Consider the following 17,019-nt stretch of genomic DNA (forward strand, 5'->3'; position numbering starts at 1 on the left):
CATGAGTTTATGGTCTCAATCGCTAGTTTCAAGTCTTCTTCAATACAGTATGATGTTCATTTAGTAAATTATGGTCCCATTTAGAGTCAAATAGACCATAAAGCAGGGGATGCTTTAGGGCACTGGTTCCCAACCTGCTTCACAGGGGGTCGCGAGGCCTTCTCGACTTTAAAGATAGGGTCGACGATGTTGGAAAGCTAGTATAATGTGAAAGAAGCCCAGAAACACACTGCACTAAAACAATATGGAGCTCCGAGGGTGTTCTGTATAAATATTCTGGTCAAATGGGAATACATCTGAAAGTGCATTTTGGCCACAAGAGACCAAAAAGATTTTAACAAACAGCTGATTTTCTTCCAGATCAAAGTCAAATATGTTGCCAAACAGATACTGTATATCATTTTAACCTTACTCCTCAAAAACAAATACACACAGGGGAGAGTGGCAGGGCTGTAAGAAGTAGTGTGGCGGGGGGTAATCCGTCTTGCAGTGACAGGCTACGCTGCTGGGACAGGCGTCCACACTGCGGCGGCTGTAGCGTCACTAATGGGCTTCAACCCTACACAGCGCCGCCACCATAATGGCACAGTCAATCCTCTCAGATGAGAAACCTCTCACACGTCAGCTCCGATAAACACACACACAGATGCAGGTGTGACGCGCACACACACACACAACCATCATCTCCAATCTGTCAACAGTTCTTAACAAGAATAACTATTAGCTTTTCCCTGTTCCCCCACCCATCTGTGGCATGTTGCTCCTGTCTGAATTATTTGCACCGAGCTATCTGTCATAGGCACATGAGTTAGTGTGTGTGTCTTTCCTTTTTAGGTGAAAAAATATAGAGCTGCTGTGCCATCTGGAACATTAAAACTGACAATATTACAGATAGAACTCTCAGTTTGGAGTATATTTGTTTTCTTAGGCAGAGGTTAAATGTTAGTAGTCTAAGATGCGGTTCATGAAGTACATTTAATATTATTATATGGATTTATGCACCTTAGAGTACAAGTGGGTGCGACTGATTTTTTTTCCCTTTGCCTAGACCCAGAAACCAAAAAAACAAAACACGTGTATCCTGTAATAGCAAGACAAAAGAAAAGACATGACATGAGTATGACATTTATCAGGATGGGAAAAAGACCAAACTAGTTTTCCTTGAATTACCTGCGGCCCGCCACAGTTTCACAATGAGCCGATAATATTTTAAACTTTCTTTTATATTTTATACAGGGCTGGGTCTAGCCAATTTGGTGCCCTAGGCGAAATTCGGATTTGGAGCCCCCTCAAAACCCTCAGAACCCTAACGGCCGGGACACACTGCCCATAAGAGCAGTGCGTGACGGCTACCTCGCAAATTTTTTTTCTGCTCAAAATGTACTTTAAAAGGGAGATTTGTCAAGTATTTAATACTCTAATCAACATGGGAGTGGGCAAATATGCTGCTTTATGCAAATATATGTATATTTATTATCAGGAATCAATTAACAACACAAAACAATGACAAATATTGTCCAGAAACCCTCACAGGTACTGCATTTAGCATAAAAAATATGCTCCAATCATAACATGGCAAACTGCAGCCCAACAGGCAACAACAGCTGTCAGTGTGTCAGTGTGCTGACTTGACTATGACTTGCTCCAAACTGCATATGATTATCATAAAGTGGGCATGTCTGTAAAGGGGAGACTCGTGGGTACCCATAGAACCCATTTTCATTCACACATCTTGAGGTCAGAGGTCAAGGGACCCCTTTGAAAATTGCCATGACAATTTTTCCTCGCCAAAATTTAGAGCGTTAATTACCCTGTTTCGCGACAAGCTAGTGTGACATGGTTGGTACCAATGGATTCTTTTGGTTTTCTCGTTTCATATGATGCCAGTATCTTCTCTCTAGCTTTAAAACTGAGTCCACATGATCCGTTATTTCCATGCTTCCCCTTCATTGTTTATGTAAGCAGTCGTGCAATGCATTCTGGTAGCACAGCGTTGCATTTCGAGAGATGGACTGTCACGTTGGCCGCTCATTGATTGCATAAAGTGGAGCCTATATAGGCTACTTTATGCGAATCCGGAGCATCCGGCGCCACTCGCCGCCTCTAGAAACTTCCGAAAAACTTTTAAACTAACCGTTGATGAACAGTCAATCTAAAGTGAAGACAAATTCATCAACCGCATTGCCTTATTTCCGCCTCAAATGTTTCCAGAAAGACATTTCGGTGAACTATTTTTTTGTAATATACGAGAAAAAAGTTTCCAAAACAAGCCGCCTTGTTGGTTCCGGTTTGAAAGCTGCGAGCAGCAGCCCACGAGGGAAAGCGTTCATCCAATCAGATGCCTAGTGGCAGCCCATCTAGCATCTAATGCTGGGAAGTGAAGCGACCCCCTCGCGCACAAAACAGCCCTGTGGACACGTACCATTAGTGCTCTCTGTGCCCTCTCTCCCTGCAGGGACGGACGGTGATGGACAGAGCCCGCTGCTCCCGGTGCGACTGTCCTCAGTGCGATGGGTCTGGAAACATGGACGTCGTCTTGCTTACCGTGCTTTGTGGTTATGACTTTTTTGCCGCGTCATCACCATTCATATCTATACTACAATTTTTTTAAGATTAAGTGTTTAGAAGAGCATAAAAAGTTATTCATAGATCTACCCTTTAACTTCAAAATATACAACATTTTCTCCCCTAAAGGGTCTGATGTCCACCCACCACAGTCTCACAAAAACCTGTGGTAAACACTGTAATGTGTTATAATAAAGACATTATGCTGAGTAGAGATGGCAAGAGAATAAAAACACAAGTGGGAGCAGCAAAATAGATGGTTGCTGTCAGACGGAGTAGCTCGAGAGGGAAAACAAAAAGAAAGTAAATCCAGACTGGAAACTTTGGTCTGACGGATCAAAGGTAAATGTCTGCATGTCCACAAGGTGTCAGCTTCTCTGTTCAGTTGGAGCAGTGGACTGGCAGCTGAAGAAGGGCTGCCGTGAACGTCAAGGTCAGACCCATTTATATTTATATCCCATCAGTCCTTTGGTCCCTCTAACAAAAACTGAAAAAATATATTTTACATACACCTGTCCACTGATTATTATTAAAAAAGTAAAGTAATTTAGTTTTTTTAATGTCACGCTGCCATGTCTGCAACCTTTTTTTATATTTTATACAGGGCCGGGTGTAGCCCTTTTGGTGCCCTATGCGAAATTCGGATTTGACGCCTCCTCAACCCCCCCAGAGCCCTAACGGCCGGGACACACTGCCCATAAGAGCACCGCGTGACCGCTACCTCGCTGAACTGCTGCGTATCTCACGCGCGTGTTGTCCACACCGACAGCGATTCTGCTGCTGCTGTCAGCTCTTTCTTTCTACATAGAGTTTGTCTTTCATAATGGCCATTGCATTTCATTATAAATATCATTTATATTTATTTTAGACAGAAAAAGGTTAAGAAGCGTGGGCTCATTTGTAAATAATAGTAATAATCCACCATTAAAACCCAGTACTTTATTCATTCATGGAGCCCTGCAAATCACTGCATTTTCTACAAAACTGTCCTGCAAATATTTCAGGATAAAAGCCGTTTGTTGACAAATGAAGGAATTCTGTCTGCAGAAAAAACGCTTGAGGGTTTTTATTTTGAAACGGAAGCAGGAAGTGTTTATTTAAAAATAAATCTTTACTTCTTTCATTTCTGTGACATATTTTACAGATGTCTAGATATTGAAACTGTAGTAAATGTAGCTGGTATGATGTCAATATACTGTCAAAAGATCATTTTCACTGTCTGTTGTTGCTGTGAACTGCACGCGGCTCGCGGTAAAAGTAGCCGAGACCTCGAATCTCTAGGAGAGACGCAGCTGACACTCAGCTGAGCCGCGCCTGAGTTGCGCTGCTCATGGGGGCAGTGTGGCTGCTCGAACCTGTGCTAAGGGCGCTGAAATAATAATAATAAAAAAAAAAACAGGTTCCGCAGATTTTTATATTCATAAATAACTGTATTTATTATAATATAAATAAACAATTAGTCCCTGATATTGTTGGCTTAAAAGTGTTTCATCAATTTAACTACAATTTACACTTTTATTAACAAATTATTGCGGCCGGGCAGATGAAAAAGTGTGAGAAAGAGAGTTACAGAGGTGAAAAGTGTATTTCTTTATCTATTTGTTACCTCAATGCAAAAAACGAGGATGGGCACCAACTGGCATTTTTTTTCCTAATCCTTTTTTCTTTCTTAGAGGGCGACCAGCGCCTCCCATAAATTGACGCCCTAGGCGACCACCTATATGGGCTATGCGTTAAGCCGGCCCTTTTTTTTTTTTTTGCAAATGGGGTACCTTATACCGTGCTCAAAGTCAAGGTTTAAGGGCACCAAAGGACAGAAAGAAGGAAAATGCATTGAGCAAAAGAACTAAATTAAGGTCCAGGATGAAGTTGAAGTGAGATGAGAAGAGGCAGAGGCAGGAAGTGGATTTCAGATTCCCACTGTAGATTGTGCGTGCCGTTTCAATCTGTCAAAAGGCAGATGGACTAGGAGTCGCAATGGAGACAGATTTGACAGGTCATCAGTCTTTGAGTGCACTCATGATGGAGAAGTTCAACTCGAGTGAGAGACGGTTGCACTTCACTGGAGGTACGTAGGGGAGGTCAATATTCCTCTGCTGTCGTCTTTTTATCCTCAACCTGTTCACCTATCCATCCTTCCTTTTATCCTTGCTTCCCTCCTCTCCTGTGGTTTAGCGATGGAGTGAAGCCTCCATCTTGTTAAGCTCCGGATCAATCGATAACCATTAACATTTCAAATAAATGACGTGCTTCTCTTTTTCCTTCAAATCACCGCGACCAGACTGTGGCGATATGTTGGTATTAGCAAACTGTCTGCAGACCTCAAACTCTGTATTTACTCATCTGTCTGAGCTATCCATCCTTGACCAAGCCACAGAGGTATGCTCCAGTAGTACCGTTAATCCTCCGCCTGTCCATCAATCCTCCCCTGAATCTCTCAACCTATTAGAGCTACAGCCAGCAGCAGTAGCATCAATACCTTATTTATTTTCTACAGCTGGATGTTGGTCTGTCAATCCACCACTTCGGTCCTAACTGAAATATCCCAACTTATCCCAATATTGTACAGATATTCATGGACTGCAGAGGATAAAGCCTACTGACTTTAGTGATCCCTCGACACCATCAAGTCAAAATTAGAATTTGTCCAATATTTTGGTTTATGACTGAGTCCCTGCAGAACTAATGGCATTCCCATCAGCCTCAGCTGTACTTTGTGTTAATTAGTAAATACCGGCATGCTCACATGCTAAAGTGAGATGGTGAACATGGTAAACATTATAACATCTAAACATCTGCATTTCAGCATTGTTATTGTAGGCATGTTAGCATGGTGAATTTAGCATTTAGCACCGCTGTGTCTAAGTACAGCCTCACAGTTTGGCTGTAGACATTCTGTCTTGTATATATGATTATGATGATGATGATGATCGTGACGGGTGATCATAGACCGTATTATAAAATATACACCTATTGGTTTGAGGACTGCCGTTTTGATGCCTCGAGTTTGGCATTTTGGCCGTCGCCATCTGAGAGGGTGGAGCTAAGTATAATCGAACGCCGTATAAGACTTTTTTAGGCGACGGAAATGTATATTTTGCTTAAAACACACTGTAAAAGAATTAAAGTTCATAGACGAAAACATGGACAACTCCCAGACCAGACAACGCCGTGGTAGCTACCTGTCTTCAATACACCGGTGTTACCAATTACACTGGAAATTTTACAAGAAAAGATGACACTCAGTACTGCATATGCAGAGCGCTTACTTTGATTGTGCGTCTGGCCTCTCCGGTCGAGCTTTTGCTGCGGGGGCTGCAGGTTTCCCCCTGGTACCGCGCACACTGCTGTGCTGTGACCGCTCCGTCCTCCGCACGGCGATGGTCTCATTAACATTAAGTAACAGTGGCTTTTGCTACCAAATGCCCCGCCATCGTCTTGTCTGTCAACTCTCTCTAATCCTGTGTGTGTGAAATCGGACTCCTGCTACTCTGTGCTGAGACTCCATACGGAGCAGACACTTTCACTTTCCATCTTTGTAGCATCCGTCGTCCGACTATGTATTGATAACAACGGCGCTGATACACAAAAAATAACTAAATGGGTTTGATTTCTATAAAAAATGCAAAACGACAAGTAATTTAATCGGTGTATGCCTGAACGACACATAACACCTGTAGCACAGACTACGGCAACAAGCCTAACTAGCGATTAAGACCATAAACTCATGTTTACAATGTTTACTAAGGTAATAAATCTGGTAGGCCTATTTTCTCATAGACTTCTATACATTCAGACTTGCGTTGACCTGTTGTGCACTACATGTGTGAAATGGCAACTCTGGACAATTCAACATGATTCAACGGACATTGTCCGGGGTTCATATAAGAAAGCGGCTTTTGTCTGTCACACAAGGGGCTGGCTATTCAAGATCTAGACTGGTGCAATCTATTCATATACCAATGCACCCATCCCTCACCCTCTTTGAGTTGCAGCAGCACAGTGCTGTCGCTGGGAGCGCTGCAGAAGTAGCCTCCGCCCTGGTCATCCCAGAACAGCACGTCCTGCCTGAGCTGCAGCTCCTCGGCCCACTGCAGCCACTCCGTCTGCTGCGTGGCCTCGAACAGGTCCAGCAGGCCGCAGATGACGAAGGCGTAGTCATCCAGGAAGCCAGAGATAGGCGGAGATCTGGAGAACCCAGCGGGGGACAGAAATGGAAATCAGTGTTAGAAGAGCGAGAATGAGGACAGTTTTCATTAAAAATGTATCGACGGATCAGTGGGAGATGAGTTGAGATGGGTCGGTGAACTAGTTCAGCTTCTTGTTTTTCCCCTCTTTATCTTTTAAATTCCAAATGCCTGTTCACAGTGCCTGAAGAAGATCAAGCTATGGTTTCCATCAAGACAGTAGAGAAACCCTGAAGAATTGGCATGAAAGATAATAAAAAGCCTGAAGGAGTTATCTGTGACAGAACGTTACGACACAAAGCGGGCTGAGTATAATCTCTCCCTGCAGTATTTTTCTCTAAGTGAAATTACTCATCTGCTTTCTCTGTGCTTGTCATACTGTAGAAGGCATGAGAGACATATATACATGCACACACAACCGTGTATGCTGTCTTTGAAGTTTCAAGTGAAGCAGCAGAGTAATTAGGCAAATGTGGTTCCAGTTAGACCATCCCACCTCCCTCCAGCATCAGTGTGCCACCTCTCCCTTCACCTGACTCCCTCTCTACACGTCGCAAAAACTATGCCAACGGCCGGCTCTAGTCTTCTCATTTTTCATCTTCATCTTATCTGATCAATCCAATACACCAATATTTTCACTGCGACATTTGGAATGAAGCTAAGCGGTGAGTGAGAGTGGTGTGAAAACGGTCGTCAAACGCCGCTTTGTCTGATGTACGTATCATAACAACGGCTTGTACATCCGCAGTCTTCGGTCGTCCGGTTTCCCCTTTTTGAATGACGAATACAGACTACCGCCGCCTGCTGGTGTGGAGAGTTATTTCATCTCACGCTGGCGCAGGACGTACGTGGTAGTTGGCCATCGGCTGTAGTCTTTGCGGTGTGTTCAAATGCAACTTTTTGGCCAAGACAAAGGCGACGAGAGGCAACGCAACAGCAGGGGTGTAAGAAATTATCGACATAATATTAGGTTTTGTGATACTGTATCGATTCTCAAGAACACTATCAATTTCTAATTAATAGTTTACATGCAAAGATTAACTCAGTCAACACTTTATTTAGTTTGCAAAGAGATGCGGCCTCCCAATGTATGTGCCCTCTCAAAGTAGTGCTATGATGTATGATTTATGATGAACGAAAATGCAGATCCCTCTGTTCTGACTTTTTTTCACTCAGATTTTATGCACATTTCAGTGTGTTCTTTATACTATGACAGTTTTCCTAAAATTAGATAAAAAAAAATAGCAATATATCACAATATATTGAATTGTAACCCCTGTATCATGATACATGTCGTATCACTAGATTCTTGCCAATACACAGCCCTACTCAACAGGTGGCCTTCATCAGTTCTTTCGTAGTTCTTTGGTGTCGGGTTGGTGCGTGTCTAGGCCTTAACATTTTATCCCACATCCTTTCATATAAACTTTGAAATCCTATATCAGTCCGTCTCAATTTTACAACCTGCTCTCGGCCATTTGTTTTTTAATGTGATTTATTGTTCAGTCACATCTACACCCCAACAACAAGCCCCCTCTAGCCTCCACCCTCCAATTCCTACAATGACACCCCGTCCGGGTGAGTGCAAGGGAGACGGACGGTGACAGGAAGCCAGATAGCGTATATATCAGGCGAGGCTGGTGGCTGCTGGTCAAGAGACAGACAGACAGACGGTGACTCAGAAGTTGAAAGGAGACAGCAGGTACTCTCGCACTGGACAGGACATGACCAGTTGAACGGAAATACAAAGGGGAAGAATGTCTTTGGAATTTGACATCATGACAGATAGAAGTGTCTACAGCAATGCTAATAGCTCTGTGATTGAAGAGTCAGGGGATCACAAGCTCTATTGATCTATCAATAGAGGAGCTTAGGGAAGCAGCTGTAAAGCTGCTCTTTATCAGAGGTGGGGAAGTTAACTACAACTCTATAGGGTCCTCCAAGGATGAAGTATTTTGTAGGCCAACCACGTACAGTAGTTAGGATCGCCCTGGTTCCCTCGACAAAAACCCAATGGAATTTTTCCATTGGGTTTCGGATTATTGCAGAAAATAAGCTCTGTGGCGAACAAACGTTTATGATACTTGCACCTTTTTTTCAGCAAGATAATTTTCACAAATGAACACCACTTCTATGATTTTTGAAGTGTGAATGCAAGCAGAAGTAAAAAGCTAATGTTAATGATTATAGACGAACTACACCACGGTAGCATGAGAGCGGGTATACACAACGAGGTGTAAAGGAGGACGAGTGTTCAGCGTGATGACGTTTAGTAGTCTCATTCAGCCACTTGCTGGCAACCGTCTTTTTTAAGACACATAAAGGCTTCAAATTCATGGGTGGGGTATTTACTGACACGTTTTATGTCTTAGAACAAAACGTTAAAATCTCTTCAGCTTGTGCTAACCACAGACCTAATTTCAGGCATCTAACTAAAACCCATCAACTCTGAGACGAGGGAACCAGAAGTGAAAAAAATGCCAACTCATTTCCGGGTTTTAGGACTCCTGCAACTCTCTATTAGCCAAACCAACCAGTTGGTTTTCATAACTGAAGTCTTATCTCTTGCAAAACTGAAACATACTGATTTCAGATAAGGCATGAATGCTACCTTTGTAGTGCTTGTCAAGTCCGAGTGTAGCGTCTTCTTGCCCTGCTCTAGTGCGCAAACCCATAATGGGCCTAATACTGCTCCCCTTGTGGCCACAAGGTGCAACAATGAGCCCATTCCACACTCAATAACTAGCCAGGACAAGCTAAAAACTTGTACTTTATTAGAAGTATTTTTACAAACTAAAATTACCGCCTTGCAGTTGTATGCCTCCGCCAACTGGTCAAGTTGAAGTTTACATCCACGTCTGTCCAAAATGTCATCACTTCATCATTTTATCCTATCAGACATTTGTGTGAAATTGTCATAATTAGCGTATGAATTCTTGAGTATGGCCAAAAATGTGTTTTGTTAAGTCACAGTGACCTTGACCTTTGACCTACCAAAATCAAATCCGTTCATCCTTGAGTCAAAGTGGACATTTGTGTCAAATTGGATGCGGACAGACGGAAGGATTTAGAGATTCAGAGAAGGTACTTCTTATGAAATAACATTGGTGATTTGTATCCGTGCTTCCTCCTTTCCCACACTAACACTCTCACCACCCCCTTCTCTCACACTGCAACATGTCATCTGGCTTAGGTGACTCCTGCCACAGGGATGACAACCTGAGACGAAACCTCAAGAGGGCCTCACTGACACACAAACACAAAAATGTAAGAGCCTCTCAGAAATAATTTTCACTCACACCTCCAGCAGCGCGTGTTAAATGAGTCATTTCCCTGAGAGTAAAGATAAAGCGCCTTGTCGGTCTCCCGTATCATACTGCAGCACTTGGAGACAGTTTAACACTAATAGCTTCGTAATGATCCTCTCATACACCAGCTACTAAACCTATTGGGGACGATATGGGTCACGTAAACACATTGACTCCCATCAGTTTTACAACAGCAGTGACCTTTACGTTAGAGAATAATTTAATATGCTTGCTACGGAATGTGCTCAACTATTAGGCTGTGCCATTATTACATATGAAATAACGCAGAATAATGACACATAAAAAATAATAGGAGAGGGAGAGCAGCAGCAGAGAAACAGTGAGAGAGATTTCCCCGTTTGACTCGTTAATCAGGAAACATAGGTGCTGCTTGTTTTCCTGTGACAATCTGGAGACCTTTGGAATTCAACTCACATCCTTGTTTTTCCTGTTTAATCAGCTCTCTGTCTGTGCACCTTCCCATGCGGTGACACCTAATGCTTTAGCTTCTGCTTTCTGTCTCTGCATTCCTTCTCTCAAACCACTCACCACATACCTTAAGACCACAGGATAGACTCCAAAAGCAGTGTTGTGACTTATTATTGAGTGTAAATGTAAGGCAAGGAGGTGTAAGAGCATGCTTACTACACCATCAGTATACAGCTTGGATTCAAGTTTATGGATCAGGTTTGATGACCACTGGAGCTAGTTGTTTTAGACACTGTACGGTCATTTTTCTTAAAGGATAAAGGCCTTTAGACACCGGGAGCATTTTTTTCTTTCTCCTTCTTTCTCCTTTCAAACTCTTGTTTTTGCTTTTGAGTACTTTTCATGCAAATATTATGCGGCGAAAAAGCGTCACTTTTTTTCCGGGATGAGGATGATGTTTCTGAGGCTTTGCACCGCGAAGAAAGGCATCAACCAATCACGTTGTGCACATTGAAGTTGTAAGTTACGCCTATATTTATGAAACAACAACATGAAGGCTCCGCAGTCCGAACCAGGACAGCAAACATTATTACTCCTTTCAACCTTGACAAAGGCTGCGCGTATTTTAATACACACACACAAACACATTTGGAGGACGCAACCTGCCAAAAAATAAATAAATCTAAAATTAAAAAAATAATAATAAATAAATGAATAGATAAATAAAAGGGGAAATTAAATGGAAGAGTAGATAAATATGGGAAGCAATACAAAGATACATAAATACAAAAATAAATAAATAAAGAAGCAAATTAAAACAGAAATATCAATTTATGTCACATTTTTTTCAATTAATTAATGCCTGCATTTATTTTTTATATTGTTTTTTGGTTCATTTAATGCCATATTTATTTATTTACATATATACAGATTTATTCTTGATTTTGGCAGGTTCTGTTCTCCACACACACATACACAAGAGTGTTGTTGAGCGATAAAGGACATAGAATATAGAACTGGCTGGAATGGAACCCACCATTAAGAATTTACATCTATAAAATCTCCTTGAGATTCAACCTGACTGCAAGCGAAACTACTATTCGGACAGTATCTTCTTTCTCGTTTGGATAACGAAAAACTAAAAAACAGCGCTAAAACCTTCCATCAACATGGCCTCCGGTAAGTTGAATTATATTGCTGCATTATTTTTGTGTAAGCACCAGACTTTATCACCTGATCCAATGTTTTATCTTTACGGTAGAGTTATTAACATATTGAATATAATCATGTAACAGTATACAGTTGTAGTATTTTAATGGACATGTATAAGAACAATTTAAGGATTTTCTATATGATTCTTTAAAGAACATGTACACAATTTTGTACATGTAGACTGTGTACTACTGAGAGATATAGATTGGACAGACGTGACTTAATTTTGTAAATGGGTGTTTCTGAAATTACGGTCACTTTTAACAACCTCTATGAATATTAATCTTAGCCATCAGAGTATGTAACACATATAAACAGGTACACAAAATGACATATAGTGGTTCAGATATTAATCTGTAACATGTTATGGTTTTCATCACTTGTTCTTACCATTTGTCCTTACCGCAACATTACAATAATGTTCATTTTATAAAGAGGATTTCATGATTTTCTCTACACCCTGAACAATTTAGACAGTACCCATAGATGTCAGTCTTCATACACAAGAAATATAAAATATGTTGTGTTTTATGACGGATAACTATACCATCTCACTAATAAGCTGTTGCAGAAATTACATTTTATCTAATATTGCGGATAAATGGCAGCCAGCGAGTTCTGCTACGTTAGCCTTGACTCTTAGCATCTAATATACATGAATTCAACGGTAATATTAAGTTATTTAAATAAATGTAGTTAATTGCTAAACTGTATGGTGAGGACACACGATAAATACTTGAGAAGTAAAAGTGATCTTAACTTTGTTTTTCTTAATCTTGAGGGTCAGCTAGTGCAGGTTGCCTTCAAGATCCATAGAAACTAGATTTCTTTGGCTTTGTTTGAATAAAACTTTTATTATGGCTTTTTTTTCAGTGTGTCTGTAAAAAAATGACTTGTAAAGAAGAAAATAATTTGAATATGGTGTAAAGTAATATGCATATGAAACAATTCCATTTGAAATAATGTCATATTGTGATTGACTTAGCTCATTTTATGTATCTCAACATTGGGACCACAGTTGTGGGACATGAAGAAAAGTGGTGTTTGGACCCATAAAATGTCAAGATGGGTAATAACACTACGTATATATTTATCAATCATTGCTCTGCAAATTTTAATATAAATCCACAATTTCATTGCTGGGACTTAAAAATTCCCGTAGCTGCAGAAACACCCAAATATATTTGAATTATTTACTATAATGTGTGTATTTTATTGTATTTATCATATATTTTTTACATGACAGAGATCAGTACAAGAATTCCAATGCCCTTGTACACTTGTATCTGAACAAATGGCAAATAAAAGTCTTGAATATTGAATCTTAACCATATCTTCTCTCTGTGCACAGACGACCTCCCGATATTTGAAGGGAGCTTACTCGGACAGAGCCACAAGGTGGAGGCCTTGCTTGGAAAGGGCGGCTTTGGTTTTGTGACCAAATGCCGCAACCTTGAAACGGGCAAGGCGGTGGCCGTCAAGGTCATCAAGGATCTCCCCGGAGAAGCTGAACAGACGAAGATGGAAATTGACATCCTGAAGCGGCTGCGGTGTCTGGATCCAGACGCTTGCAACATCGTGAGGTGCAACGGATTTTTCCTCGACAACGATCTCACCTGTCTCGTCTTCGAGCTCCTGGATCAAAGCCTGTTCGATTACATGGAGGAAAGACGCAATCGGGGTCTTCCCGTGACAGAGCTGCGACCCGTCGTGCACCAGCTGGCCACGGCCTTGACCCACCTGAGCTCCATCGGAATTGTGCACGCGGACATCAAACCAGAAAACATTATGGTTGTGGACCGCCGGCAGCAGCCTCTGAAAGTCAAACTGATTGACTTTGGCCTGGCGTTTCCTGCGTCTACTGCTAAGCCTGGAGTCTGTCTGCAGACCACCTGGTACAGAGCGCCAGAGGTCATGATGCACATTCCTTTTAATGACGCCATTGATATGTGGTCTCTGGGCCTTGTAGCTGCAGAGCTGGCTACAGGGTACCCCCTCTACCCTGGGGAGATGAACTATGATGTGCTGAGCTTCATCATAGAGACTCAGGGCCAGCCAGCTGACTATGTGCTGGACCGTGGCGTGTGTACCGAGTACTATTTCCAGTACGAAAGCAATAGCGAGCAGCACTGGAGATTCAAAACGCCAGAGGAGTACGACCCGGGGTTATACTCTGAGGACACGAGATACACCAAGCTCACGTGTCTTGATGACCTCGAGCAGCTGATGAGCGGAGGACAGCAGAGCGATCAGCGTCTGTTGGTGGACCTGATCAAAAGGATGCTGCAGCTGGACGCTGACCAGCGCATCAAACCCCCGGAGGTTCTGCAGCACACGTTCTTTGCTCCCAGTCTCCCTCAGAGCTCCCCTGCCAACATCTGCATAGAGATGATGGACACTGAAGAGTCGACACCTGAAGTCAGTCAGCAGCCTCCCTGCTGTCTGATAACAGGACCTGAGATACTCCAGTGCAGGGTCGAAAGAACAACAGCCTACAAGGCTGTAGAAGCAGAGGAGAACACAGAAGAGGTGGACGTCCGGCCTGAGAACGACGGCTGTTTATGCCGCTTCTTCAGAGCGATAACACACGCCTGTTACTTCAACTGCACCTACTTCTTCACAGCGGTTACACACGCCTGTGACTTCTACTGCAACTGCACCCTGTCAGCTACATCCTCAGTTTGATCAATTGATCTTCTGCATTTCTTTTGTAATATATTCTTAGTTATTTTCTCCTAATTCTAATACATGTGTATCTTCCATTTTTGTCAGTCTAATTCCAAGGTTGTGACTGTTTGAGTAGACTGTAGTTGACATTCATGCTGTTTGGTAGGAACATGGTGGAAACAGGTAAATCTGTTACAGTGGTTATTCACAAGAGAGTGAGAGAGGGTTTATGGGATCAAACATATTCTTATTTAATAAGCCTAAATTAAAAAAATTATAATTTATGTAAACATGTTTTAAACTTCTTACACGTGTAAATCATTGCAGGTCGGTGTCCCATGCGCGCTCGCGTGTGGCTACGCTGTTCAAACTCAGACTCCAGCACAAACTACACGGAAGCACCAAAACCGCAAATTTCTATCTAGTGAAGCCCGTCTTGTAAAACAGTGTTGGTAGCGATCGGAGGACGCGGGGGAGACCGTAGCTTTGGTCTCCAGGGTCGTGAGCCTTCACTCACACACCGCGCCGGTTCTCACTCGCTCTTTTGCTCCACTCTCTCGTGCATGCGCGCACACTCCACACTGCAGAAGAGTTAGTTTAGCTCTGAGAATATCTAGTGAATGTACAGTGGACGTTTGCGCAGAAATAAATGCTGCAGCTCCTCCAGACCAACAGAGGTTTCCTGTGTCTTGTGAAGTGACGGGGCTCCGCAGAGAGAAACGTTATCGTCTCCGACCAAAACTTCGGTGCCTCCCCTGTTCCCTCCGGCCGCGGTCGGGAGGCTGAGGCAGGAAAAGCCAACACTAGGATCAGCAGTGATTCATGGAGAGACCTTCGTCTGGTCAGCTAACATTACTGCCAAGCAGCTGAAATATAGAGTAATATTGTGCTTTTAGCTGACGTGTGTCGCCTCACTGTTTTGTGTGATGCTCGTTCATGTCTATGTAGAGCGAGCACAAGCACGAGCAACAGCATGCTGACTTTCGTTGACTTAACGGCCACAGGTGTTGCTGTTAACAAACAATTTCTGATTCTTACATAGAGTACCTTTAAGTCAGAGATCAGTTTATCATTTGAAGTAACAAGATTTGAACTTGTGATTATAAGTTCTGAAATGATTTGAAGCTGAAAAAAACTAATCTAATTCAACTGTCAAAGTTAACGGAATAACGCATTAAATAAATTTGTGGCATTATTTGCATTAATGCAATCGATCTTTCGGAGGTTGTAGCGGGCTCACTTTTAAAGCTGGAGTGAAAAGTGAAACTGCTATCATATGAAAGTAGGACTTATCATTGTCTTTTAAAAATGTCCATTGTGTTGCTTGCTTATGCTTATTGATAGACTACATTGCCCCACGCATGTGTGTTTCGGTCAGTAATTTTGGTCTGGAGCTGTTTAGCATGAATCGGTGTTGTAATGATTTATTTTAGTTTAGGGAAGGCCTTTTCCTGTTTCAACATGACAATGCCCCCATGCACAGCCACAAGCCAGGCCCATAAAAAATGGTTTTCCTAGTTTGGTGTGGAAGAATTGAAAAATCAACTGATTAATGCTCTTGTGGCTAAATGGGAGCAAAGACTGTTATAACAGCATATTAATGCTCATAGGTTTTGGAAAAAAAATAACAGGTTCAACGATCACATAAAGGTATATCAGATTACCACATACTTTGCTCAGGTGTCCATATACTTTTGGTCATGTGGTGTATATACAGCCTCATGAAAGCAGAAACAAAGGTTTGTTTGATGGGTAGTTAACATACTGTAACATGCAGTAGCCCCTAGGGGTGTAAGGATGCATCAATCTGGATCGATATATCGATTCAATCATTAACGATCCAATATCATCTTTGTTCGTCTTTGTTGATTTTAAGTTTCGCTTTCACTTTACCAACGTAGTAGGTGTAGTAGTACCCTACTACACCCACATCTATGAGGCTTATAACGACTGACAACGCACATTTAAAAGGTGCAGAAAGGCCAAATGTTTTTGGCATCATTTGGCAAAAATTCCATAATAACCTTTCAGCATGTTGTAATTCAAGTGTTCTGAGAGAAAACACGATTTCTGCAGCTCCTCATGGCTCTGTTTTCAATCTTTAGAAAATCTGGCCCATGACGGGAGACTTTGACCAATCACAGGTCATTTCAGAGAGAGAGCGTTCCTATTGGCTTTGCTCCGGCTGGTGGGCGGTGCTTGGTATTTCCTCAACTGATCTCAACACTGCTGCCGGGTCCCAAACTTTCTCATAAACAGTACACTACAAGATGTTTCTGAAAACATTCGAGGAGAGAAATAGTCATTATAGTAACAGAATATTGATTCATATTTGATCAGCGCTGCCTAGTTTGACCGTTTGATCGCGAGTGATTGACAGCTGCTCAGAGACTGCAAAGGCTCCAGCTCGGCTCTGACTGGTTGTTTTCCTCCGTTCGGTGAAATCTTTCAGATGTCGTTAGGAGCACCGGAGGACACAGAGGCACATCTTCTTTTTTTTTTAGAAAAATAACATTTTTAAAATGCTGCTTTAATGAAGTGATAACAGTTGAATAGGGTGCTTGTTGCCGCCACGGCTGAACAAAACAAAATACGCAACCTGCAGGCACTCACATTTCATTACCAAAGAATGTGCAGAAAAAAAGAACTCA

At 42.1% G+C, this 17,019-nt stretch overlaps 2 protein-coding genes across 2 annotated transcripts in view; one reads left to right on the forward strand and one right to left on the reverse strand.

Moving 5' to 3' along the window:
• The window catches only part of spata20 (spermatogenesis associated 20), a 65,257-nt gene that overhangs the window by 29,051 nt on the left and 19,187 nt on the right, over positions 1–17,019 (reverse strand). Inside the window, exon 13 of the mRNA XM_037754688.1 lies at positions 6,545–6,753. Within this exon, the coding sequence (XP_037610616.1) occupies positions 6,545–6,753 (209 nt within the window). The remainder of the gene's footprint in view (positions 1–6,544; positions 6,754–17,019) is intronic.
• Positions 11,435–14,463, forward strand: LOC119479284 (homeodomain-interacting protein kinase 1-like). The gene is made up of 2 exons (XM_037754689.1): positions 11,435–11,668; positions 13,053–14,463. The coding sequence occupies exons 1-2, from the start codon at positions 11,659–11,661 to the stop codon at positions 14,384–14,386; spliced, it is 1,344 nt and encodes a 447-aa protein (XP_037610617.1). The 5' UTR covers positions 11,435–11,658; the 3' UTR covers positions 14,387–14,463.

The sequence above is a fragment of the Sebastes umbrosus genome, chromosome 20 (assembly GCF_015220745.1).
Source record: "Sebastes umbrosus isolate fSebUmb1 chromosome 20, fSebUmb1.pri, whole genome shotgun sequence".
In the NCBI taxonomy this organism is placed as follows: Eukaryota; Metazoa; Chordata; class Actinopteri; order Perciformes; family Sebastidae; genus Sebastes; species Sebastes umbrosus.